Raw genomic sequence first — 27,363 nt, 5'->3', positions numbered from 1 at the left:
TTGGAGGCCACTTTCTGTGATTGGCTACGCCCATTGCCACGCCTCCTTTTGGCCGGTGGGAGTGGAAAGTTAATCAGTTCTAAGTTGGACCATGATCTGCTTTTCTGCCAAGTTTCGTGCAAAGCCGTTCAACGCTTTTTGAGATATCGTGCTGACAGACAAAGACAGACAGACAGACAGACAGACAGACAGACAGAACTATTAGAGAATGTCAGATGCCTGAGGAGGATATGAAGATCTGTGCACAGCAAACATATTAACTATTAGAGAATGTCAGAAGCCTGAGGAGGATATGAAGATCTGTGCACAGCAAACATATTAACTATTAGAGAATGGCAGATGCCTGAGGAGGATATGAAGATATGTGCACAGCAAACATATTAACTATTAGAGAATGGCAGATGCCTGAGGAGGATATGAAGATATGTGCACAGCAAACATATTAACTATTAGAGAATGTCAGATGCCTGAGGAGGATATGAAGATCTGTGCACAGCAAACATATTAACTATTAGAGAATGGCAGATGCCTGAGGAGGATATGAAGATCTGTGCACAGCAAACATATTAACTGTTAGAGAATGGCAGATGCCTGAGGAGGATATGAAGATATGTGCACAGCAAACATATTAACTGTTAGAGAATGTCAGATGCCTGAGGAGGATATGAAGATCTGTGCACAGCAAACATATTAACTATTAGAGAATGGCAGATGCCTGAGGAGGATATGAAGATCTGTGCACAGCAAACATATTAACTATTAGAGAATGTCAGAAGCCTGAGGAGGATATGAAGATCTGTGCACAGCAAACATATTAACTATTAGAGAATGGCAGATGCCTGAGGAGGATATGAAGATCTGTGCACAGCAAACATATTAACTATTAGAGAATGTCAGAAGCCTGAGGAGGATATGAAGATCTGTGCACAGCAAACATATTAACTATTAGAGAATGTCAGAAGCCTGAGGAGGATATGAAGATCTGTGCACAGCAAACATATTAACTATTAGAGAATGTCAGAAGCCTGAGGAGGATATTAAGTGTTTCCTTCCTAAATGAGATATTCACCATTTGAAAAATGTGGCAACTTCAACAACAAAATGGCTGCTGGCATGAAGGTACAAGTCGCTGTCTTGGGACTCAGGGTGCAATTTAGAAGCAGTTTGCCCATTTAACCCCTTTTATTATGGAGCTATTGAACAAAGAACAGTGGACACGAGGTAACACTTTTCATAAATGGATACATAGCATTTTCGAATGAAAGACCCTATATGGACTTTGTTGAGCGCTGCTATCGACGAGTCAGAAGCATAACTGAACAACAATGGTGTTTGTCGAGCAAGTCATGTGGATTCACTGCACAACCACACACACACACACACACACACACACACACACACACACACACAATGTGGATTCACTGCACAACAACACATGTTTGCTGTTAAAGGAAGTGTGCTGCAGCCTTGTCAGTCATGTCCCTATTAGTCCAGGCAAAGTACCGTAACTCATTTTGGAACCAAAAAACAAACTAATTGTAAAATAATTTTTTGCAGCTTAGATCATTTCTATGAGGTGTCCAGAACAACATACTAAAAGTCCTAAGAAATCCTAGTTGAGGAAATATGTTTAATTCTCATCAATCCAAGATGTGTGCCAGTAAGGCCAGACAACAATACACCCCAATGGGGCTATTTTTTTCCTTTACTCCTATCAAAATAAAACTTTATACAATGAAAGTATCCATGAAAAGTAACATTTTTTGTATTACAAGTTTCTTTGAAAATTAATTTGAATATGCAAATGAGCTATACACTAATCGAATATAGGCTATACCCAAAATATACCCGCATAGGAGTAAACGAAAAAATGAAGCCTATCACAATCAAACCTCACACAGTGAAAGTATACATGAAAAGGAACTTTTTTGTTTTACAAGTTTCTTGGAAAAATCTATTTTAAATATGCAAATGAGCTCAACACTAGGCCTAATTGACTTGTCCAATAAGCCATAAAGTCACAAGTAAAACAGGGGCCAAATAACTAACACATTCATGTCTATTCAGTAAGTTAACCTATGCATAAACAAGATAAATTTGAAGTCACTTGCCACACTTACCTGGGTCACTTGCCACAAAAAGACTTATATTGACCTTAAGAATTGATTGCACAATCTTGCCTCCAGTTGCTTTCTAAATTATTATTTTTTATTTGCGAACAAGCCTAACCCAATGACATGACAGAAAGTCAGAATAGCCATCTTAGTCATTAGTAACGTGGTGAGATTACATTTTGGGCTGGTAGATTTACAAATAATTGGTATTGTTGGTAAGATTACGAGATAACAGGCAGAAGTCATTATTTTTTTTATTTTTTTTCCCCCCCCCCGATTTTTTTATCCCATTTTATTCCCCATTAGTGCTCACTTGATTTCTCAATCCTGGTTGCTACTCCATCCTCTGCCGATCTGGGGAGAGCCGAGACTGGCTCCATGCTTCCTCCGAGACATGGGCAGTTAGCCAGCCGCTTCTTTTCACCTGACAGAGGAAGCTTCACCGGTAGGACATTGCACGTGGGAGGTTCACGCTATTCCAACCAGTTCCCCTCCCTCTGAACAGGCGCCCTTAACGACCAGAGGAGGAACCACATTAGCAACCAGGATATTGCATGTTTTTGTGAAGGGGGTTCCTATATGAAGGAAACCCCCGGGAGGCACGGGGAGAACATGCAAACTCCACACAGAAAGGCCCTTTAGCCGACCCCACCCGGGCGGTGGGCACTCAAGGACATGCGGACGGGCACGCATTCCTTCAGCGTTCACCTCGTCCCCAGGTGGGAATCGAACCCACGAGCTTCGAGCTGTGAGGCGATAGTGCTTACCACTGCACCACCGTACCTCCCTAATGGCAGAAGTCATTCTTACCAACTAAACGATTCACTCTCACACAGAAGACAGATGAAAAACCAGATAGACACACTTTCCAGTTCCTTTAAATAATTTTGCCAGACACCAAAACTGCTTCTCTTTTTGTAGTAAGCAAGTATTTCAGACCAGGCGGGCAACACATCAGACTTCCACCGTTTGTAAAGTAGCTTTGCAGTGTTATGAGAAGCTAGCAACAGCAATATCTAGGCTAGAAACCCAATCGGAACATTTTAAGTTACCAATTCCTTTCTAACTAGACATTTTACTGTAGACACATTTTGCTTAAAGGAGGGCTTACTCCCTAGATATGTATTAGAACAGTGATTTGAAAATACCTATGGAAAAAATCAAGAAATGACATATGCTCTTGTCTATACTGGACTCTTTGGCTGTGTTCAAGTCCAGATTTTTTTTCGGAAATCGACGCCATTACAGTTTGCCTACTGCCTCAAAAATAATTTATTTGAGAGGGGCAATATCTTTATAAATATCAACAACTAGCCAACGCTGGTGGCATGTATGGAAAGAGTGTTGCTCAAAATTGTTGATAGTTATATCAATTTGGTAATTCAGTGGCGAACTAGAAATTTAATTATTTTTCTGCATGTATCTCTATGGCAGGTGTCAAAACTACGTTACGAGAGCAAAGTGACATGGGCTCGTTACAGCAGCACACCGCACAATAGGAGAAACCCCCCGCTCTGGGGTAACACAATGCGAGATTTCTCCACGTCATTCCCTCGTACAACTAGCGATAAACCGCGCAATGAAATCTGTTTTTAATTTGCGTTTTGGGGCTTTTCGTGATTCTTGTTGAAAGTTACAGCATGACAGCAGCATTTTTCCTCTCAGGGCGCAGGAGAGGCAGCGCAGAGCTCTTCTCCTCCCCCGCTCTTCTCCTCTTCAAAGCCCCCGCCTCTCACTGCCCGCGCGTCCCCGCTGCCTGAGCCCACAGCGAGTCAACCTCCCCCCCCCCCCCAGTCCCCAGTCGCTCTGCTCTGCTGACATTTCCTGAAAAGTTGGCGTTGCTTGTACACAGTGACGTTATTATAGTAGCCGATGTGTTTAGACCAGCTTTGTCACGTTGTCACGTCGTAGTATAGCGTTATATTTTACATGTGCGCTGCGATAAGATTTGTTTGCGGAAGGATGAAAGTGAGGCTCTCACTTTGATGCTGGGCTCTCGGAGCTGATTGCTGCAAACACACAATAAACCCCTCCCTCCCTCCGGGCAGTCAGTGCAGCAGCTCTGTGTGTCGTCCTTGAGAGGACGACAGCAGCAAAACACACACGAGTCAACGTGGAGGGCGCGCGCCCCCGGAGCTTGGCGCTAGTGCATGAGGTTACAGTACGACTCGCTGGGCTGGAGACAGCTGCTTCCAACTCGGACTGATAGTATATACATCATCATTCGAGCTTATCCAGGTAAGATATTAATAAAGTAATGACACATTCAGCGGGAAACTAACTATAATTAAGACATGTGCCAACTTTGATGACGTTTGGTTCAGTATTTTAAGAGCAAACTTCAATAAGAATAGGCTTGGAGTTCTGAGGAGCCGAAAGGGTACAGGGGGGGTAGGGGAGTAATTATCTTGAAATCCCATAGTCTTTGGGGGCACTGTGACGTCAGTGTGCCCCTAATCTCCCATTCATTTGAGAAAAAAAAAAAAAGCAGTGTTCGACCCTTAGAGGGCGCTTATGCCAGTTATGCTGCTGAAAAATGATACAAATGGTAAAATGGCAACAGTTTGGTGTCAAATGTGGAAATTCTGACCAGAATTCTTCACACATCACCCCCAAAGTCATATATATTGGTTAAAAGCTGAAAAAAAGTGTTTTGGAGGTAAGTTCTCCTTTAAGGTCAAAACTACTTTTCATCTTGAAGTAGCATCGCATTGCCTTTTTGTGGCAAGCGACCCAGGTAAGTGTGGCAAGTGACTTCAAATTTATCTTGTTTATGCATAGGTTAACTTACTGAATAGACATGAATGTGTTAGTTATTTGGCCCCTGTTTTACTTGTGACTTTATGGCTTATTGGACAAGTCAATTAGGCCTAGTGTTGAGCTCATTTGCATATTTAAAATAGATTTTTCCAAGAAACTTGTAAAACAAAAAAGTTCCTTTTCATGTATACTTTCACTGTGTGAGGTTTGATTGTGATAGGCTTCATTTTTTCCTTTACTCCTGGGTAGCCTATTCGATTAGTGTATAGCTCATTTGCATATTCAAATTCATTTTCAAAGAAACTTGTAATACAAAAAATGTTACTTTTCATGGATACTTTCATTGTATAAAGTTTTATTTTGATAGGAGTAAAGGAAAAAAATAGCCCCATTGGGGTGTATTGTTGTCTGGCCTTATTGGCACACATCTTGGATTGATGAGAATTAAACATATTTCTTCAACTAGGATTTCTTAGGACTTTTAGTATGTTGTTCTGGACACCTCATAGAAATGATCTAAGCTGCAAAAAATTATTTTACAATTAGTTTGTCGTAAAACGCTACTTTGCCTGGACTATATTGGAACTTTTGGACATAAAACATGTGGGTTGTGATTATATAACCACAACACACACAAAGAAATGGATCATCTTGTCGAACTCACAGTAATAATTGGTGACATTTTCCTACTCTTGATTGATATAGCACAACAGTGATCCAACCAATATTAATAGTAGTCAGTGGCTGGGTAATATGGACCAAAAATCATATCTCCATATTTTTAGGCTGAATGGTGATATGTGATATAGATCTCTGTATTTTCTACGGAGTCGGCTAAATGTTCAAGTAAGTCATAATAGATTGTCAAAGATCTTCACACACAAGTTGAGAATCAAATATCGAAGCCTTGGATCTGTGTGTGTATAAAATATTGACAGTGTAATTGTGGATTTTAAGAAGTTTACAGACTTTCTCTTATTGGGAACTCCAACGTATAATTTTAAAAAGCTGTTTGCACAGTCATTATAGGCTACATTATAAGTAATGAGAAATGGAGAATGAACAGCGTACATATGGACTGTAACTGAACATTTTACAGATGCCTTCGGGGGATGTAAAAAAATATTTTCAGTTGTAACTTATGGGAATCTGAGAATTTCTTTCTTTCTTTCTTTCATACCTTCCATCCTTCCTTCCTAGATGGTGAGCTATATGCTGGTACCTCAGTCGACTTCATGGGGGCCAACGCCGCTGTATTCCGCACGTCCATGCATAGTGGCAGTCAGGACTACATCCGGACCGAGGCCTATGACCAGAACTGGCTCAATGGTGACTACCTAACCCTAATGCTGCGACCTAACCTTAACCCTGTCTGCTACAGGCCTAAACTTAATCATCATTAGATTAGGGCTGAATAAATCAAAAATCATATTGATTATTTTGACAGATATTGCGATTTTAGTGGGAATAGTAATTTCTGCATTTCATTTTCACTGACAAAAATATATAAAAATGATAATGTGATTTTTGCTGCGGTCTGTAACACATTTCCAGCGTCAGGCCCGAATATGACTGTTGGGAAGGAGGAATGGCCGTCTTTACCTCTTGTGACATCAACAAAGATGAAAAGACTAACTTGCCAGTCGTTTTGGTCTTTTCTCACCTAGTTTGACAACTATTATAATGAGTTCCTTCTGACGTCAACTTGAAGTGCAGCTTCTGGGGCAGAAACACCGAGCATCCCCACCCCGTAACCATAGCAACTCACTCACTCTGCCTGCCTGCCTGAGAGAGGAGAGGGAGAGCCACAACAGCATGCAGGGAAAGCTAGCAATATAGCTACACAATCTATTATATGTTAGGCTACAATATACCAGCTATTAAGAGATTTTGTAACCTACATTTCTGGCTTTCTGCTGTGGTGCTGTGCTGTCTGCCTTGCCTACCCGCGCGCTGTCAGTCATGGTTTCACTCCGTGAGGTATCAAGGCATAAGCACCTGCACATAACTCTTGTTATGATTTGGCGCTATATCAATATAAAATTGATTGATTGAATTTGTTTTTCACTGCGTGAGAAAATGGTCTTGTGGCGTGCAGGTCGTTCCCGATGTTCTGCGTGAGAGTTGGTCGGGATCAGACTTATAGTGCTGCTAGTCTCCACATCACAGATTTCTGGCAGTATGATTGCCTAGTCTAGACATGGTGACATCATGAAAGACAAAACATATCGTATAGTCTGATCTTGGCTTTACTGTAGGCTGCATCTGAGAATATGATTTGTGCAGTAGGACATCTCTCATTCTGATTTGTAATACATCTCTGTAGCTCCGCAATGCTTCAGTTAATGGTATGTTGTGACACATTTGACCTTGCAGCTCCTGCAATCTTTTGATAAAGGTCAGAATTGGAACTCTGACTCGAGCTTTGGGACTATAGTATCAGTTATTAACTTTAAATGAAAGCTTTCATTGTAGAAGATGCAGAAGAAGATATAATGCTCGTTACAACCATAAGAGACTTGAGACTTGACTTGGACTTGCCCTTCAAAGACTTGAGACTTGACTTGGATTCTAGCTCAAAGACTTGAGACTTGACTTGAAAATGAGCATCTCTGCCATGATTCTAAACTTAACCATAGGCCAAATCCTAACAACAACAACAACAACAACACAACAACTAGTCATTTTCTCCCCCCACAGAGCCGGAGTTTGTGGGCTCCTTCTCCATCCCTGACACTCACAGTCCTGATGATGACAAGGTCTATCTCTTCTTCAAGGAGAGAGCGGTGGAGGCCGGACAGTGGGACAAGAGGGTGTACAGCCGCGTGGCACGAGTCTGCAAGGTACTGTAGGTAGAGAGAGAGAGAGAAATGGGAAATACAGTATGTTGCTGTTTGAATCGTAAAAAAAGCCTGAAGTTAAGTCATGTACAATAGTATTTAGAGGCTTTGTAGTTGTATTGGAAATCTATAGTGCCATGGGGGTCCATTGGAGAATTACCATTGTGCAATAATGTCTAAGTAACAACTGATCAGAAACATATTGTTGTGTTGTGGATGTAGATCAGTTCAGTCTTGTGAAGAGGAAAAGTTAATGGTCCAATAAGGCAGATTTGTTTGCAGATGTTGGTTATTGTAAAGCAGAAGCTGTCATGTGACCTTTACTCCTTTATGTTAAGTGTAACTAACAAGACACACTTGGTTAGCTTAGCAAGTGGTTAAATAGCTAACAAGCTGATATAATGAGTGGAGGCAGAAAATTATCAGTTTCTGTCACCGTTTAAAAAAGAGCGCAGAAATTAACCATTTGAGTATGGCTTGATGATGTACAGTAGGCTACTGTTGAGCCATCAGCCATGATGTAAGTTTAGTTGTCCCCAGTGTCAGAGATTGTTGCACAGCTGTAGGCAAGTTTAGAGAGGACTCCGAGCAGCCGAAGATGGCGAGTTCTGCCTCTGGCTGTAGGGTTATTTTGTAGGCCTTAGAGTACCAGTCAAATATTTTGGCCCAGAATCCCCTTAATGAAGGGCAGAACCAGAAGGCATGAGATAGTGTGCCCTCTGACAGCTGTTACACAGTGGCGAGACAGAAGGGAAGATCCTGTGTAATTTATGTTTGGAGTAGTGAAGACGGTGAACGACTTTAAATTGGATCAACCGGTGTCTGCTATTAACTGAGCAGAGTTCTAGGCTACCACAGACAGACTCCTTTCCCATATAATGTCAGATAAATCAATACCAAGTTCCCCCTGCCATGCTTCTCTAATCCTCTAAGTAGAGGCCGTGTTGCAGTTGTCAAACAGACATACACATCTAGAGATAAGATGCTTGGAGTGAGGAGGGCTCAACAATACATCGAAAAAAGCATGTTCATTTGGGAGCTCTTCAAAGGTGTGAATCTTCGAACGAACATTTCTGAGCCAGTTCGTGCCAGGCAATTCTGTAAGAGATCTGTAGTTATAGTATAATTATGGGGTACAAGGAGTGTAGTTATAGTATAACTACGGGTACAAGGAGTGAATTTAGACTTTAACTAGAGGGTAACAAGATCTGTAGTTATAGTATAATTACAGGGTACCACTGTAGTTATAGTATAACTACAGGGTACAAGGAGTGAATTTAGAATTTAGAGGGTAACAAGATCTGTACTTATAGTATAACTACGGGGTACAAGGAGTGAATTTAGACTTTAACTAGAGGGTAACAAGATCTGTACTTATAGTATAACTACGGGGTACCACACTGTACTTACAGGGTAACTACGGGATCGCGGGCTGTATTCTGAAGCAGGGGACCAATTCTGTAATTATAGGCTAATTACGGGGTACCACACTGTACTTACAGGGTAACTACGGGGTCGCGGGCTGTATTCTAAAGCAGGGGACGAATTCTGTACTCATAGGCTAATTACGGGGTACCACACTGTACTTATAATATAACTACAGGGTACAAGGAGTGAATTTAGACTGTAACTAGAGGGTAACAAGATCTGTACTTATAGTATAACTACGGGGTAACAAGACTGTACTTATAGTATAAATACGGGGTAACAAGACTGTACTTATAGTATAACTACGGGGTATAAGACTGTAGTTATAGTATAACTACGGGGTAACAAGACTAGTTATAGTATAACAACGGGGTATAAGACTATAGTTATAGTATAACTACGGGCTATAAGACTGTAGTTATAGTATAACTACGGGGTATAATACTGTAGTTATAGTATAACTACGGGGTATAAGACTGTAGTTATAGTATAACTACGGGGTATAAGACTGTAATTATAGTATAACTACGGGGTAACAAGACTGTAGTTATAGTATAACTACGAGGTATAAGACTGTAGTTATAGTATAACTACGGGGTATAAGACTGTAGTTATAGTATAACTACGGGGTATAATACTGTAGTTATAGTATAACTACGGGGTATAAGACTGTAGTTATAGTATAACTACGGGGTATAAGACTGTAATTATAGTATAACTACGGGGTAACAAGACTGTAGTTATAGTATAACTACGGGGTATAAGACTGTAGTTATAGTATAACTACGGGGTATAATACTGTAGTTATAGTATAACTACGGGGTATAAGACTGTAGTTATAGTATAACTACGGGGTATAAGACTGTAATTATAGTATAACTACGGGGTAACAAGACTGTAGTTATAGTATAACTACGGGGTATAATACTGTAGTTATAGTATAACTACGGGGTAACAAGACTGTAGTTATAGTATAACTACGGGGTATAATACTGTAGTTATAGTATAACTACGGGGTATAAGACTGTAGTTATAGTATAACTACGGGGTATAAGACTGTAATTATAGTATAACTACGGGGTAACAAGACTGTAGTTATAGTATAACTACGGGGTATAAGACTGTAGTTATAGTATAACTACGAGGTATAAGACTAGTTATAGTATAACTACGGGGTAACAAGACTGTAGTTATAGTATAACTACGAGGTATAAGACTGTAGTTATAGTATAACTACGGGGTATAAGACTGTAATTATACTATAACTACAGTCTTATATGACTTTCATACGATCTTCACTCTACCTTTAAAAATAAACCCGCTACAGCCATTTGATTGCCCACGAAAATCGGGAGTGTTGGCAGACCACTCGTGGCCACCCCTGCAGTACCTCCACGGCCCACGCTTTGGGAATGACGGCCTTAATATTGAGTACCGATACCCAGCCCGAAATGGAACAGACATTCAGTTTGATGAGTTGAAAAATACACCAACCCCCCTCATGTCCCTGTTGTGTTCCCTGCTTTTCTCTCAATTCAGCTGCCTTTCCCTCAGATTCTCTCTGTGCTCTCTTGGCAACCTACCTTTAGTCCTGTTTCACTTATTCAATTGGACAGGACATTTAAGAAAAAAATGCGTAGAATGGTATTCCAAAAATTACTGACCCAATTTACAGTCAAAATAGCTTAGTCTACTGTAAAGTGATATCTGAATTAATTACGTGTGACTCTGGAGACCGTCCTCGGTTCCTCAGGAAACTCACAATGTGTCTTTAAAATGGAATCAACAAAATTGACTTGATGTATAGCATTGCATATTAACATCAGTCCCATTCCTGTGTTTTCCTAGAGGACATCTTTGTCCTGGAGACGAAGGACCCGCAGAACCCCACCATCTACACTTCCAGGTGAGTCACACCATTGAAGCTGCCCTACTCTTCTCTATTGGCCCATTTCCACGGCAGGTAGTAGCGCGATCCCGCTCCGCTCGACTCGATAAATGGTCTCATTCCACCAATAAAAACTATCCCAGCCCGGGTTGTATTGGGGTCGAGTCATGCTACTTTTAGTACCTGCCTCGTCGTGGTTCTATTCTGTGAACCCGGGTTCATACGGTGACGTGAAAACATTGTTGACGACTGATGGTCAGGCAGAATCGTGTTTACTCTGTCTACTGACTGTCATATGCAATGCTGGCGGCTGCATACCAGTTTAGTGGGCTTACCTTCTCTTCTGTTATGTATATTTCCATCAGTCTTTTGTGTTGCTGCCTTCGCCTCCGGTGAAATAAAATCATGGCGGGTGTTCAATTGTCTGAGAAAAAAGTCCGCTGCTCGCTCAGGGAGCTCTGTAGCTGAGTGCAGGCTGCAGCGCTCCACTAGGCCGCAGCGGGTGTTTGGTGAAACCTCACCTGCCTGGTGAGAGGCCGCGGGGTAGAGGCTTCACTCTGTTGCGCCTCTCCCGTCCCCGCACAGCGCAGCGCATGCCTGTGAGTTTGACTAACTACAAAGTGATATCCATTCTCCTGGTCGATTGTCACATTCGCCCATGTACACTGTAGGTCATTTAGAGGCACCAGTATTTCATAAACAGTTTAAAAGTTCTGTGGATGGATTTAATTGTAATGTTATGTTATAGCCTACTTCGGCTATAAGCGAAGGACAGATATGCGGTCGCTATGACGACCAGCTGTGGGCGGGGGTGGGTGGGGGCAGATGATCCGCGGTGGAAGCAAAACGTCCATCGAGCCGAAACGATTAGAGCCAAGTGGTGACGAGCTGTGCAGGGCAGTAAAATGTGGTGGAAATGAGCCATTAATGTGCAGGTGAAAGTAGAGACATGCCCCTCCTGCTAGTTAGCCTTTGCACAATGACTGATAGTCCACAGGACTGGCTCGCCTGCCCCCGTCAAGTAATCAAATACACATTCCAACAGCGCCTCTAGTGGGCATCTATCTTCTGGTCTTACCAAAATTTAGCGTGTTCCTTTAAAGCATACATGGGCAAACTACGGCATCCGGCCCGCGGGCGCCACCTGTGTGGCCCGCGATGGAATTGCAAAAAACAAACAAAAAAAAAACACAGTGCACCTGAACGCAACATGCAAGATACCCGCTGAATAAGTGTCCAAATGTTCATGTCATTCTGGCCAATACTCCACTTCTGTTATAGCATTTCAGTTTAGAATATGGAATATCTTTCAATAATCTTTATGACTAAAAGGCTACATTGAATTAGAAATTTAAATAATTAACTCATTGGTTTTGGATTTATTTAGCTTCAAGACTGCATTTTTGTTCGTGTGACCCTCAACACAGGCTTTGATCATCCCGGGCCACTTACTGATACTTATGCTTAAATTAACCCACTCATATTCTGATTTATTTCAAGAAAAACATTTTGGCTAGTGGAAATTCTAATTGGCTGGTAACTTTAAAATCTAGCAGCCATATTGGCAGGTGGTCAAAAAAGTTAATTTCAAGCCCTGAGAGCAGGTGGTGACATAGGAGTGAGTGAGAAAAGGATGAAATATTGGTGGTTAAGAGTTAAGACTGAATAATGACATCACAACTGTTAATTTAAAATTAGTTATTCCTCTAAACGTGGCTTCAAATGCACCAAATTTTTCACGCTGCCGCCGTTCGGCCCTCAGCAAAACCTGGTAGCGAGGACATTTTTTGTGGCCCTCTCTATCATCAAAGTTACCCATCCATGGGTTACGGCATGACAATATTTGTTTGGCCCCCGGCAACAATCTGGGTTTCTCATGTGGCCCCCCATGAAAAATAATTGCCCACCCCTGCTTTAAAGGTACATTCCGCCATGTTTTTGTGTTAGAATAAGTGTTAAATGGCTCTATATTCTGACAGCAATCACTGAAATAGAGTTCTTGGTCAGTGACTTGACACCCCCAACCCCTGCACTGTCCTCTATCTCTCTCCTGTAGTCCTGCAAGCAGGGCCGACATATCTCCACAACCGTAACTCGTAGAGACTCTGGATTCGGGGTGAAAAAATACATACAGTTCTTTGTTGAGATCGCGATCTGACCATCCGTTTCCCAGAAAATGCCGTTTATTTGAAGTTTTACGGTACAATTATGTTCACTGAGGGCAGGCTCACACTTTGAAAACCCCTGCATTACAACACTGCTTTAGACAGTCAGTCCAGTAGGGAGGAAGGCGAAATGATAGGAATCACATGCACACTCACACCCAGGTGGGCACGTGCACGCCCAGGTCAGCACGTGTACGCCCAGGTAGGCACGTGCACGCCCAGGTAGGCATGTGCACGCCCATCCGTGTGGAAGTCCAAAAGTCATATGGGTCACTGTGGGGTCAAAGGTGAAGAGGCCTGGCTGGTCGTGTTGTTGTAATCCCCGATCTATAAAAGCATTCCCAACCCTACCTCTCTCTCCCTCTTCTTTCCTGTCCTCCCTCCATCACTCCTTCCTTCCCTTATATCCTTTCCTGTTTTCTTCTCCCTTCTTCTTTCCTCTCCTCTTCTCATCCAGCCTGGTCACCAGAATAAAACATTTGCAGTATACTTTTCTGTAACCCACTGTTGCATATATCAACATTGCATATATCAGAATATCAACATTTCTGTCTCTCTCTCTTCACCTCTTTATCTCTGTCTCTCTCTCACAGTTCTATATTTCGTGGCTCAGCAGTGTGTGTGTATTCCATGGCATCTATCCGCGCTGCGTTCAACGGGCCATTCGCCCATAAAGAAGGTCCGGACTATCGCTGGGTGGAGTACAAGGGCCGCATTCCCTACCCGAGACCTGGCACTGTACGTACACACACACACACACACACATACACGCACACACACACACACACACACACACACACACACACACACACACATAGCTGACAAAAATAATGGTTACCATGTTGCAGGCTTGGTTAGTGTCTTTGACTCCCAAGCCGAAGGTCGGCGGTTCGTACCCACCCCTGGACAAGCCCTTAACATGGGTTGCTGCAAGTACCACCTACACAACGCCGTTACACTGTTTCTGTCTCTAGCTATGCTGCTGCCAGCACATCAGCAGAGGCTCCGGATAACGTTAGAGCTCCTGTACCGTCCACAAGCACTGCTCCAACTTTGAATAGGACTACTAAGTATTGTAAATATAATAGTTTTGAAGGCTAAATGGCAAGTATAGTTTGTTGTCTCACTGGATTAGTCTTTAATTTGATTTGAGAAATAAGCTCATCCAATGAAAATAAATGTTATGAAGTTGATTAGCCTACCGTATTTTAAACTGGATGAAGGATTTTTATTTATTTTTAGGGTAAGTCAATCTGCTTTCAAAGTTGTTTTCTTTGTCACTTTTCATTTTGAGTTTGAATAGCCTAAGACTAAAAGTCTTGGAAATATAGCAATAGTTTTGTAAATAGTTAGTTTGTAGCCTATACATAGTTTGTGAATAGTTTTGATCATTATAGTCTATTAGTTAATTGTTAATTAAGCACTTCAAACTTTAAGTATTCATCTAAATGCTTTCTTGAAACAATCTAAGTTATGATTTACTACCACTGGCACCCCACCCCGCCCTCGGGCCCGTGGTGGTCGTGGCCCGAGGAGTGGGGCCCCTGCTTTGGGGGGGCGTCCCTTATTTTCTGCATGAAAGGTGGCAACCCTAGTGGCGGTGTAGCAGATCAGCAGAGGCATAGCTTACAGCTTTTAACATCATGTTTTCCTCCCGGATCTTTTCTCTTTAGACTACCCCACATTTATTTGGAGAACAAGATTAACTCCCTTGTTTTAGGGTTTGACTAGTCTCGCTGGCCAGCCTCCTCTCCCTTCCGTCCGAGGAGTCTGGCGCTGCAGGTCTCCATAGTGGGATTGTGATGGGCGGTGCTTAGCGGCAGTGCCCTTGGAAAATAGTTTCCAACAATCCAATTTGCCGTTTTCAGCGTGTGGCAACGAGGTAGTGTGTAGGTTTCTGCCGTTAGCTTGCTAGCTAGTTAGCGTTGTTGTTTTCACTGAGGCGGCAGGGCACTATTTACAGCGACACACAGGGAGGATGGAGTGGAAGCCGCTCTGATTGACATGGTCGGAACCAATGACAGTTTGAATAAGCCGGGAGCGGACATCCGGCTGCCACCGAAACAGTCGCTCCAATGGGAGAGCAGAGTAGAGCAGGGGAGGGTTTATCCCAGTTATGGAGACCTGCGGCGCCAGACTCCTCGGACGGAAGGGAGAGGAGGCTGGCCAGCGAGACTAGGGTTTGACTGGTGTCTGGCGATGTTATAATCACATCAATCAATGCGCCTCCTCTTCACTAGTCTCGCTGGCCAGCCTCCCCTCTCTACCTCTTCACCAACTCCACGCGCATAACGTAATGACTGGAAACTCGCATAATTCAGCATTTTCTTTTGCCGACTTTCTGAATACCATGATGATTTCATGATACCTTTTGGATCATGGAAGCCAAATGAGGGAGAAGACTCGTCATCTCGCTGTCACCACAATTGCAGATTTAACTCAAACAGTAGCCTTGTGGATGTGAGTGGATCTACGTTTACTAGTTTCTTATTATCCATTGCCTGGCCTCCCAGGATACCTCGTAATGTTGCATTTACCCCCATGCACATCGTTTGACAATTTTTTCAACTTATAAATGTATAAACCCCATAAAACCAGAGGAAACTCGAGTTTTCTAGTGCTTCTAGTGTATTGTAGAGCTGCACGTGCTGTGTTTGGCTCGTCTGCGTTCGGTGCGTGGCTTAGCGATAGGTCAATTGTAGCTGGGACACAGTCTCTAACAGAGCCCATTTCTCAATATCTTGACAGACATATTAAAATAGCAATAGTGAGGAAATCCAGCGCACACCAGGTTGTTAGAATAGACTTCTTTTATTTAAGTTGCCTAGATATGGCGAACAACGCGTTTCGCTGTTGCTTCATCAGGTTTGCTTAACAGCGAAACGCGTTGTTCGCCATATCTATGCAACTTAAATAAAAGAAGTCTATTCTAACAACCTGGTGTGCGCTGGATTTCCTCACTACTGCTATTTCTACTGCTCTTGCTCCAGCTGCACCCGGGACTAGCAGCACAGCTGTGCACAGGGCACTACTTTCTTCTATACTTGTATTGGACTCAGTGGGATTTGTTGCTAAGATTATAGTCATTTACTGCCACCTAGTGGTTATAGTTCACAAAGTAGCTCAGCATTGGAAGGAAGTGATGTACCAGGAAGTGGCTCTCTCTCAATGAGTTACAAGTGAAAAGTGAAATGTTGCAGTCTACATGCAATCTTCTTCCATCCTTGTATATATATATTATGTATATATATACTTTTCCCTTTTTTTCCCCTCCTAGCATTCCTCAATCAGTCTCTTGTAGGTGTCTCTTTTCTTATGTGGTGTGTCCCCACCGACCTCTGGGCTGGTTTCCCCCTTTGTCTCAGTCCCTGTATCAAGATCCATTTCAACTGGTTGCACCCCTTCAGGTCTATCCCCTAGTCCTGTCTCTACTGTCGGCGTGCCTGGCACCGCCTGTACTCTGGGCCTTTTTCTCTCTGCATATTAATGTCAGCCTGCACGTGCATGATGAATTAAGCCATTAATTGATGCATCATCAACTAATGAAAGGTATGTTTGATGAACACACTGAGTCATATATGAATTACTATTAATTAAGTAGGCTATGCCTATATCATAATGGATTAATTCCTCATCAACACCTAGTATTAATTAATATCGTAATTCATGTCAATATTGTGTTTTTTTTGCGTGTGTGTTTCTGTATTAAGCTCAGTCTCACGTATATTAAACCACAGCAATGTGTCTTGTTTGTGTGTGTGTGTGTGTGTGTTTGTTTGTTTCAGGGGCACTGCCATCTCTGGGACTGTCTTGCACATGATATTCCTGTTTTACGACAGGAAACCAGCAGGAGTCGACGTCGTACATGAACCCAACTTGAACCCAACCCAAGCAGGATTACTTCCGGATGAGAAAGAGAACATAAAATAAGGACATTTTGGACATCTAGCAAGTAATAATAATAGAGGAGATGGCCGTTTACAACAGCAGGTAAGTGATGTGCGTGTGTCTGTGTGTGTGTGTGTGTGTGTGTGTGTGTGAGAGAGAGAGAGAGAGAGAGAGAGAGAGAGAGAGAGAGAGAGAGAGAGAGAGAGAGAGAGAGAGAGAGAGAGAGAGAGAGAGAGAGAGAGAGAGAGAGAGAGAGAGAGAGAGGAAAAGGTAATTATATAGTTGCCGTTCGTTTTTGCTTTTATTAACATGTCAATGTGCAGGTTTAAGATCATACCTGCCAACATGAAAAAGAGCATGTACAGGTTCAGAGATGTTAATAAAAGAGATCACAATTTACAGCCCTTTCCCTCCTCAACTTCCTGAAACTCAATAATGACAAAACTGAACTTGACCAAATGAGAGAGATGAGATGAGGTAAACATCACGACACATCACACTCGCCATCGATGACTCAACCATCGCCCCCTGCCCCCTGGCTCTCAATCGATCCCCATATCAGCTCCATAATCAAAACCTCATTCCCCTGCATGCATATAGTGGGACATGGGAGTGGTACTTAACAGGCAGATTTCCCACTATCCAATCAGAGACATGTTTACATTTTCTGGGAAAGGGAAGGTCAGATCGCGATCCCTCCAAAAGAGCTATATGTATTTTTTCACCCCGAATCCAATGCTGCCACCCATTAGTCTCTATGAGTTACGCTTGTGGAGATACGTCCAGTTTGAGATATTTGCCAAGTTTGAAAATATAGACTTTTGAGATCTCCTCCTAGACCATTTGACCAATTTCCATCAAAATCGCCAGGAAGCGTGTCAGGAGGATGTCCTACTCAAAATCAGAAGTATTGTCATCATTGATGAAAGTGGGCGGGGCCTATGGTGTAACCATGTAATGGCGGTAAATCAAGTCCATTCACAGTCGTTTGCAGAGACCTGAAATTTGGCACAATGACAGATATTGGTGACTAGTTTCTGCTCAAGAAATATTTTTCGAATCGGCCTGAAGGTGGCGCTATAATTAAAGGTTTTACCTTAAAGGCCATAACTTCCACGCCGTTTGTCCGATTTTCAAGCAAGTTTTTTCCAGATGTTCAGGTGAACCTGCTCTACATATTTGCCTCAAAGACCCTCAAGGTCCGCCTTGAGGGTTTTTGAGATATTTTGAAAAGTTTGGAATTTTCTTTTCCCGACATCTCCTCCTAGACCGTTTGACCGATCTCCACCAAAATCGCCAGGAAGCATCTATGGAGCAAGCTCTACAATCCTGATTTTTGGATTTTTGAAATCTACTTTAATTTCGGAGATATTAACCCTTAAAGTTGTGAGAGGGCATGGCCTCTCAGCTAAATTGTCATAACTTCATGATCGATTAACGAAACATCACAAACCTTGGTGCAGATGTTCGGAGATCATCACAGACCATATGTGTCAAATTGTGTGCAATTTGGCCAAAAAGGGGCGCCATAAACGCCAGAAATGGGTGTGGCCTAACACAAAGAAGGCTGTAACTCCGCACCTGTTTGTCCAATGATCGCGAAAATTGGCAGATATATCAAGGAGGATGTACTAGTCAAAATCAGAAGTTTTGTCATGATTGGTGAAAGTAGGCGGGTCTATGGTGTAACCATGTAATAGCGGTAAATCATGTCCATTCAGATAATCGGTTGCAAACTTCCCAGCCTCATCTGGAATGGCATTTCTAACATGCTATTTTGCAATTTTAGCAAAAGGGGGCACCGCAGATGGTAAAAGTGGGCGTGGCCTAACACAAAAAAGGCAGTAACTTCAAGTCAAGTTTATTTCTATAGCCCTAATTCACAAGCATCTCCCAGAGGGCTTCACAGAAAATATGTCTAGCTAATTCTAGCTGACACAACAGTAGCATATGTTTGTAACTCCCACACCGTTTCTCCAATTTCCAAGCAACTTTTTTCCACACATTCACCTAAATGTGCTCTACAAATTTGCCTCAAGGACTATTAGTGGTTCAATTTGCACAAGACTTGAACCCCTGCTATTGCCACTCGCTATATTTAGGGTTTCAAGCCCCGAATAATGGGGTAGCATGATGTGAAGGGTTCTCGGCAGTGTGCATTGACCATTTTCTTTGTTTTCAGGCAAAATGTCACCAGCCGTCACCAGCTGGCACTGATGCTGATGCTGATGCTGTCTCTCGAGTCAACAGGTAAATATACATATAAATATGCAGGGCTTGACATTATGGCTTGTCCGGGACAAGTGGATTTTTTTTAGGGATCGACCGATTTTTCAGGGCCGATAACGTTATCGATTATCGGTAATCAAAATGACCGCTAACCGATATTTGGAACCAATATACATTTGATTTGCAGTAAAAATAACAAAAAATCTTGGTGTCAAAATTTTCAATAACATGACCCGTTGTTGAAATGCATTTTCCTCAGTTTTCCTGCAGTTTTCCAACTGCAATATTAATTGAAAATATTCACATTATTACATTAAGCAAAGTGTTGTTGATCTGTGTGTGTGTGTGTGTGTGTGTGTGTGTGTGTGTGTGTGTGTGTGTGTGTGTGTGTGTGTGTGTGTGTCACAACCTATAGCCTAGACGGTTTTCACCAGAGCGCAACCCCACAGCACTTCCTTTTTCTCAGCATTCGGCAAACTGCAGAAATATTCACTCGACATCGTTACTTTTGTTTTCGCTGCTCAGCTGTATAGACGGTTTTCACGGAATGGTCAGTCCTGCACTTGAATGTTTTTTTTCTTTTATGTCCATAGCAAACACTGCAACAGGAAGTGAGCGGGGGTTCAATTTAGAATGTTTTTGTTGTCAAGTTAAAACCGTCTATACCTGTTTCCATTTCTATGTGTATGCTCAATCTAGTGGAGACTAGGGATGCATCGATTAATTTTGATGTACGATTATAGTCTGAGAAAAAACCACGATTATCACGGTTTCACGATTATTGTTATGGACGTATAAAAATCACATGAGCATTCTTTAAATAGAGGTTTTATTGTATTTCCCCCACAATCTTAACAGTTGCTGCCTTCCGGAAGACTAATAATACAGTAACCAAAATTAGGGATGCAGGATATGGATTTTTTACAGCCGATAGTATTCATAGCTTTCAAGGGGCGTTACGTGCTGCCGGGAACGCCCACCTGGCGGTAAAAAAAAAACTTGTTCATTCCGTTGCCTGCGAGTCAACTCACGCTGTTTGTTCAGCCGAAGTGCCGGATAGCCTACCTGTTGTGCTATCGGTTGCACTAAACCGACGAGGAGACACGCCTGGCTTGTGCTTTACAGAATCCCGTCGGAGAAAGAAAGGAGGAGGTTGTGGATTTGTGCGACGTGGTTCAGTCGCTGGGGAGAGCAAAAAAAATTGCTTTTTTTTCTACCATCAAAGTACACACGTCTTTGCTCTTTGCGGCCAACATTTCATCAAAGGGAAGCTCAAGTAACGTTAACGGGGTATTAATCATTATTGTAACGTTACTTGAGCTTAGGCTAACCGATAAATATTCTCCAATAACCGATACGATAAACATACTATGTTACTTTTTTCACATTTTTGTATTTAAAAAAATAAGTTCTTAACCTGTATTTTATGCACACCTGGGATTAAAAAAAGAAAAAAAAATACAAAAAATATTTTATTATTTTATAGAAGCGAAAGCCTATAGCTGCTTAGTCTGCAGAAAAAACACAAAAGGCATAGTAACTTAGACTTATTGGCATGCTACTGGCAACTAAATGGGCCGTCTGAATTTTGCATTGGGGTCAGTTCTATTGAAGTGATGATGGGGCAGGCATGGAAAATATGTGGTCTTGACTGGTGTTTGTTATGTAAATGTAAGCATTTGTTTTCGTTGTCTCAGTCAGATCATGACTGCCAAGCAGCTAGCTACGTTAGCTTCACGTTATTAGGCCTACATGTAACGTTAGCGGGTTGCTTTTGGAGTTGACACAAACCCTTGATGTTTCTTTTTGTGTAAAGCATGAGGTTCTCCATGGTTTACGCCAGCTCTGGGAGCATGAAGTGCTTTAAATGCGGGGATGTTTGGTCACAACGAGCTCGAGGACCGCTGCCTGTTGAACTATGTACGCTAGGCCATGGCCAGCTAGCTAACATTAGCCACAACAGCTAACGTTAACTAATTGACTGTCGCTAAACAAATCCGCTGCCTCCTCCCCACGTTTGGTTTAACGTAACACCAGCTCAGACTTTCCCCTAATCTCAGAAACCTTGCGGGACATGTATTGCAACATTTATTTTGGTGCTGGCGTCCATGGCTAGGCTACCGACTGGCTACTACTGGGAGACATGGCAGCTGCCTGTGTTTGGTGCCTCCGCTAAATAGTCCGTGCGGAAACGAAGCGAGAGAGACAGGTTCTTCTACTTCCAGCGCTGTCTTCTTCTTCTTCTTTAGATTTCCGGCAGACTAGGCACGGGTTGGTGCATTGCTGCCTCACACTGTTAAACTACGTCACTGCACATTGACCTATATCCTCTGATACAGGTCTGTAGCTACAAGGAAGCAAACTACTTCCCTAACACTATTTATTTGTATCACCCAACAGTGTTTTAAGGGAAAAGCTTTTAACTCCCAGTTTGCCCAGCTCAATAAATAATTCCCTCCTTTCCTCGGCATAGTGTGAACATTGCAACAGTACATGCTGCACAGTTTCCAATACTCCACAATGCTCACACTTGCCATCTTTATGTTTCCCCATAATCTTCAGCCCACTTGTCAGCCCACAATGCCCTAATCTAAGCCTGGTCAGTTTAATGTCATCTGACCTAGGCATGCTCACCCTGTTACCAGCTCTCACAGATTGTTGGATACTGTATAGTTTCCTCCCTTTATGGTCACCCTCCCACTCCTGCTGCCACTGCCGACTAATCCTCTTGCTAATGATGCTCCGACACTCCATCTTGCCAAGTGCCACCTGCACATCTACCCTACCTCTACCCAAACTGGCCTTAGCCACACTGGTGAAAGTGGGCCGGAACCCTCCGGTGCGCAGTTCCTTTAAGACTTTCTGTGCCTGAACGCCGTTGGGGGAAGACATGCAGCTGCCTGTCAATCAAAAGCCGATTGCTGCAGAGTGCAGAAGCAATCACGATCGCATAATTTCCAAGGAAGCACATGGCTGACGTTATGTCGCATAAACAACAGTAGTCTGTCTCATAAATTGCTTCTAAATTGTTCCAATGCAGTGTTTTAGACCTGTCAGTGGTTTTAATCGTGCTGTCTATCCACCTTATTTTTGTGAGGCTCCCGCTGTAAAATAATTCTGGGAGCAATATCTGGTCTAGAACGTGAGCAGCTGTGTTTACGCTGGCTTGACGCTGCCTGGATAGTACTCTGCACTGCAGCCCATGACTGCAGCGCAGCGCGTCCCTCCTCGCATCGCATTTCCTTGTCGAACTCCGACATTAAAAGTTTGCTCGTCACAAAATAACACTCGTTTTGGGAATGTAGCCTAATGATGTTATCTATCACATCCGCTAACCTGTTGCTCGTTGAACAAGTCGGCATTTATCAGCTCAGCTGCACCGTTTAAGTTTTAGGTTAGTATATATATATATATATATATATATATATATATATATATTTTTAAGAAAGAGAGAGAACGAAGTTAGATCAAGAAGGGCCCAGATAGATTGCTTAGCCAGCTTATCCGCCTCCTCATTTCCCTCAACTCCTGCATGCGCTGGCACCCACAAAAAAAACACTCTACAGCCCTGCCTCTCTAGTTCAGTCAGTTTCATTAAGATCTCCCCAACTATATCTACTCTAGCTCTACCCCCCTCACCTCCCCCCAAAGCCATCAAGGCAGAAAGAGAATCGGAGCATACAACAGCCTGACTGAATCCCCCCTCTTCCACCCACCACAATGCCCACAGTAAAGTGATCAACTCTGCTGAGAATATTGAGATACCATCAGGCAGTCTCCTACTCTGACTGATTTTGGCATGAGAGACATACATTCCAAAACCCACTCTTCTACTCTCAGGGTCTCTTGAGCCATCCGTATAAATGTTGATATAGTTATTCCAGTTGTTACTAAGATGTTCCTCCACGCCCACCGCAACACTTCCTATTCGCTTTTCCTGTATGGCCTCTCTTATTGTTAAGTCCACCTCCGCCTCTGACCACAGCCAACGAGGTACAGGTGGCCAGAACACAGGGGGCCCTACCTTTATTTTATTAAAACCCAGTTCCTCTGAGTACCCCCTTACTGTATTAATATAGCTGCACCTATTCATCCTGCTAGCACCATTTCCAAACTCCCAACATTCAGACAGCAAAGAAATTGAAGGAAGTGCTGTTACAGAGCCTTTTAGCTTGATCCAATAATTTAGAGCTAGCTTTGCACGTCGCAGCCTCAGTGGAGCCTCCCCCGCTTCCACCAGCAGCGCCGGGACACACATCTCACCACATCAGAGTTATTTTTGGCCTTCTTCATCTCACACATCACTTCCACAATGAACGCCAGGAAATTAACCCTGCTCACCACCACTGAATCCTCTGCTACACATGCAACCTGAGGAGGCGCTATTACTGCCCTTTCTCTCATTCCACCTGCTTCACCACATGTTTCAGTTTTTTTAAGAGCCTCAGCATAAGACACCCCTTTATTTACCTCCCTATACTGCTGCACCCTCATAGCCTGCTTATACTGCCCACACTCTCGATTCCCAGCAATGTGCCCTCCACCACAGCTTCCACACTTCAATTCCACTTCCTTACAGTCAAAAATCTCATGTTCACCCCCACACTTCCCACACCTTCTAACTCCTTGACAAGCAGCTGCAATATGGCCATACCTCTGACATTTAAAACACCTCAATGGTGGCCTCCTATGCAGATGAACTTTAAAGGACAGACATCCTAGAAACACTCGCTCCGGCAGATGCTCTTCCTGAAAAGTTAAGACCACCACAGTGGTTGAATCACGTTTAGCTCCTTCCCTAAACACTCTAATGCGAGACGCCTCAGCGACCCTCGCACCCCCAACATCCCTTACTAGCTCCTCCCTGCTGGTTTCAAGTGAAACCCCATATTTAACCCCTTTCAAACCAACAGCCCTTCTCCCTGGGATAAAGCTTTCCACTGGCTTTTTCCCTATTGCCGACATTGAAACAGCTTTGGCCAATTGAGCTGCAGACCTGCAAAACACCAGCAGTTTCCCATCTGCCATGAGCCTCGCATTTAGGATGTCTCCCAGCACTCCCTTCAATGCTTTAGAAAGCTTGATAGGGTTGAAGGAACAAAACCCTGACTGCCCTTCCTTTAATTTAAAGATAACTTTAAACTCTTCTGCCTGGCTGTTTTCCCTTCTCATCATCTTACTAGATTTCCCCCCTTCTGCCCCTCCTTCTGAATCGCTCGAAAGCTTCCTTCCTTTCCCTTTACTTTTCATATTTTCCCCACTCCCCCCACCTTCATCAGCTTCTTCCATTGACAAAACAGCAGTTCGCTTCCTTTGTTTAATAGCTATCTCTTAAATTAAACTGAAACAGTGACAGTCCAATTTCCCTACAAAATTTCCGCTGCGACCCGTCCGGACGTGACGTCGACCACCTTCCGTCGCTGTCCTGCAAGACTGTTCCGTGTCTTCCAGCGCTGTCTGCGCCTCACGGGAGTTTTAAACTGACAAACTGTTGTGAAACAAAACACTCGGTGTAGCGGAGCCTCTGCAGTTATATAACCGTGACGTTTTAAATCGCGGTTAATAGTCAAACCGGTTAACCCCTGCATCCCTAGTGGAGACTTGGGAATAGGGTTGTCAAAAGTATCGATAGTATCGAAAAGTACCGATACTGAAAATTTGAATCGGATACAATACTCATTTGCAACAGGTATCGATAGCATCAAAAGTATCAATACTAAAAAATGTAAATGGATACAATACTCATTTGCAACAGTTTTGATACTATCAGTGCTTTCTTTTAATGAAAAATCACTCATTTAACCCCTCCCTATCATTGGGTATCTTTTACAAGCTAAATGTGTTCTGGGGGCTAGAGTGGCGGTAATATGCTGTCCAAGTTCAAAGTTTTATCAGGCCTAGATTATGGAGAAGTGTGCGTCTGTCCGTCCATCTGTCTAATTTTATTTTTATGCCTCTTGATGTGTCATCATCCCCCCTTCCCGTGGTATCGAAAATGGTATCGAGTATCGATATTTTCCTGGGTATCGGTATCGAAGTAGAAATTCTAGTATCGTGACATCCCTACTTGGGAACATTATCAAGACACAGCTGTGGAGACAAGGGTGTATTCACACCTCTAGGTCATTTGCTTTGTTCCCATTTGTGCCTTGGTTCGTTTGTGTTCACAGTTCACACAGCCACAAATCAAACGGTCCAAATTGTATTGCCAAGCCTCCTGGATTGGCCAGGAGACACTCCGGTAGGCTATAGCCTCCCGGCATGGAAAACATAATTCCCAGAGATTTTATGATTATAAGAATATGTTTTGTTAGACCTACATTGTAGGCTACGTCGGGCGACGATAGCCATGCGAGGAGAGAGAAAGAAAGAAAGAGGGGGGATCGGGAGAGAGAGAGAGGGATAAAGTTATTTTTTTATTTATTCATTTATGTATTTATTTAGGCTATCTATCTGGAATTTGGAGATAGAAGATCAAAGACCCTGACAAATTCTGCTATTACTATCACAGAGATTTCAAAGGATTACGCATATGAACACCTGTGCTGTCAGGAATAAAATATTAATAAATAATTTAATAATAGCCTACAGACATTTCGAGGAAGACATGCAATCAGTCTGATTGTCTGATTGAACCAGACAATCGTGTCACAAGGAAGGCTGGCTCTGATTACCATGCATGACTTGTTTTCATTTATTTAATGGAGACCAGTAGCCTGTACCACGAAACAAGATTACTGGCTTAGCGAGGTAACTTCAGGTTTATCCCTAGTTTTGCCGTACCACGACCCTAGTTAACTTCTTATCGAGATGGATCACCATAGCAACTTATGCTCTACGCTTTGTAGCAGGTTAAGTTCAGAGGATAAGATCAAAACCCATGAAAGACCCACCTGCTTACCAATCAGCTCTCTGGAAACAGCGAGTCACCATTCATATGGTCCCAATATGAAAAATACATTGCATTCAAATGAAAAAGAAAAAGAAAAAAGACAAAAAAAGGCTCCTGTTGAATTTATCAAGTACTAAAGCCTTGCATTTGTTGCAGGCTACATTTAAATTAAGCCCTACTTACCACTTTGGAATATGTTTTTATATATTCGTTTTTGTGCTCTCAAGTAGCCTAGATATGTTGTTTGACCCCGCCGATCGATTGCAGCTGAATGGTGAGTGGAGAAATATCACTAAACCGGCATAAAAAGGTTACATAAACGTCTCCAAAGCGCATGGTGCCGTGTGCACAACGGAGCTGAGGCTGACGTTGGGTTGGAAATGGTCATACATGCTAGAATAGCCTACTACATCTAAGCAATTTCATATCGGATCGCCTGCTCACAGATTATTCATATCTAGGCTACTCCTGCATTTTGCAGCTGCAACTGTGTTGCTTTTGGCCTGTATGTATAAATATGCCGATGATATGGCGCTAGTGGGCCTCATGAGGACAGGGGACACAAGCGGTCAATCCACCTATTTCCATCACATAGAACAGCTTGTAAAGTGGTGTGATGACTGCGCCCTCCTCATAAACGGCACGAAGACTAGGGAGCTAGTCATTGCGAGCCACAGGAACGCTGGACACATCTTTACACCTGTACTGATTGACAACCAGCCTGTCGAAAATGTGGAAGAATTTAAATACTTAGTGTCCTGTAATAGGGATTCTACCTATGGTCGTGCTAGTGTAACATGTTTTGCACTTGGATCTGAGGCAAGGAAGAAGGGTGTGGTGAGTGGTGTGCCTCTGTCGGTAGAGGCTGAGTTGTTTGAATGTGTGGAGGGTGTGCTGGATGCAAAGAGATTGACGCGATATCGTGAGGGGGAAAGGGAGGAGAGTTTGTCTGTGTGTTTGACCTTTGATGGAGAGTTGCCTGAGAGATGTTGATTATTGTTGTTATAGGGTAAGGCCGTTTGAAAGAGCACTGCTGAGATATTATTGCTGTCAAGAGTATGGTCATGTTGCTGCTGTGTGTAGAGGGGTCAGGAGATGTGGGAGATGTGGGGGAAAGGAGTGTGAGAGAGACAAGTGTTTAGAGGAAGACGAGGCGAAG

The 27,363-nt window shown here is 42.9% G+C and overlaps 2 protein-coding genes across 2 annotated transcripts in view; both read left to right on the top strand.

Moving 5' to 3' along the window:
• The window catches only part of LOC310799349 (semaphorin-3D-like), a gene marked incomplete at its 5' end in the record, with an annotated part of 25,798 nt that extends 8,687 nt beyond the window's left edge, over positions 1-17,111 (top strand). Inside the window, 5 exons of the mRNA XM_083661942.1 lie at positions 6,075-6,203; positions 7,575-7,717; positions 10,993-11,048; positions 13,789-13,933; positions 16,981-17,111. Coding sequence (XP_083518068.1) covers positions 6,075-6,203; positions 7,575-7,717; positions 10,993-11,048; positions 13,789-13,933; positions 16,981-17,064 — 557 coding nt within the window. The 3' untranslated portion in view covers positions 17,065-17,111. The remainder of the gene's footprint in view (positions 1-6,074; positions 6,204-7,574; positions 7,718-10,992; positions 11,049-13,788; positions 13,934-16,980) is intronic.
• LOC310799244 (uncharacterized protein) overlaps positions 17,067-27,363 on the top strand; it is a 23,076-nt gene continuing 12,779 nt past the window's right edge. Inside the window, exons 1-2 of the mRNA XM_083661815.1 lie at positions 17,067-17,185; positions 19,266-19,333. Coding sequence (XP_083517941.1) covers positions 17,166-17,185; positions 19,266-19,333 — 88 coding nt within the window. The 5' untranslated portion in view covers positions 17,067-17,165. The remainder of the gene's footprint in view (positions 17,186-19,265; positions 19,334-27,363) is intronic.

The sequence above is a fragment of the Poromitra crassiceps genome, assembly GCF_964638095.1.
Source record: "Poromitra crassiceps genome assembly, chromosome: 27".
Classification (NCBI taxonomy): Eukaryota; Metazoa; Chordata; class Actinopteri; order Beryciformes; family Melamphaidae; genus Poromitra; species Poromitra crassiceps.
This window is presented reverse-complemented; position numbering and strand designations above follow the sequence as displayed.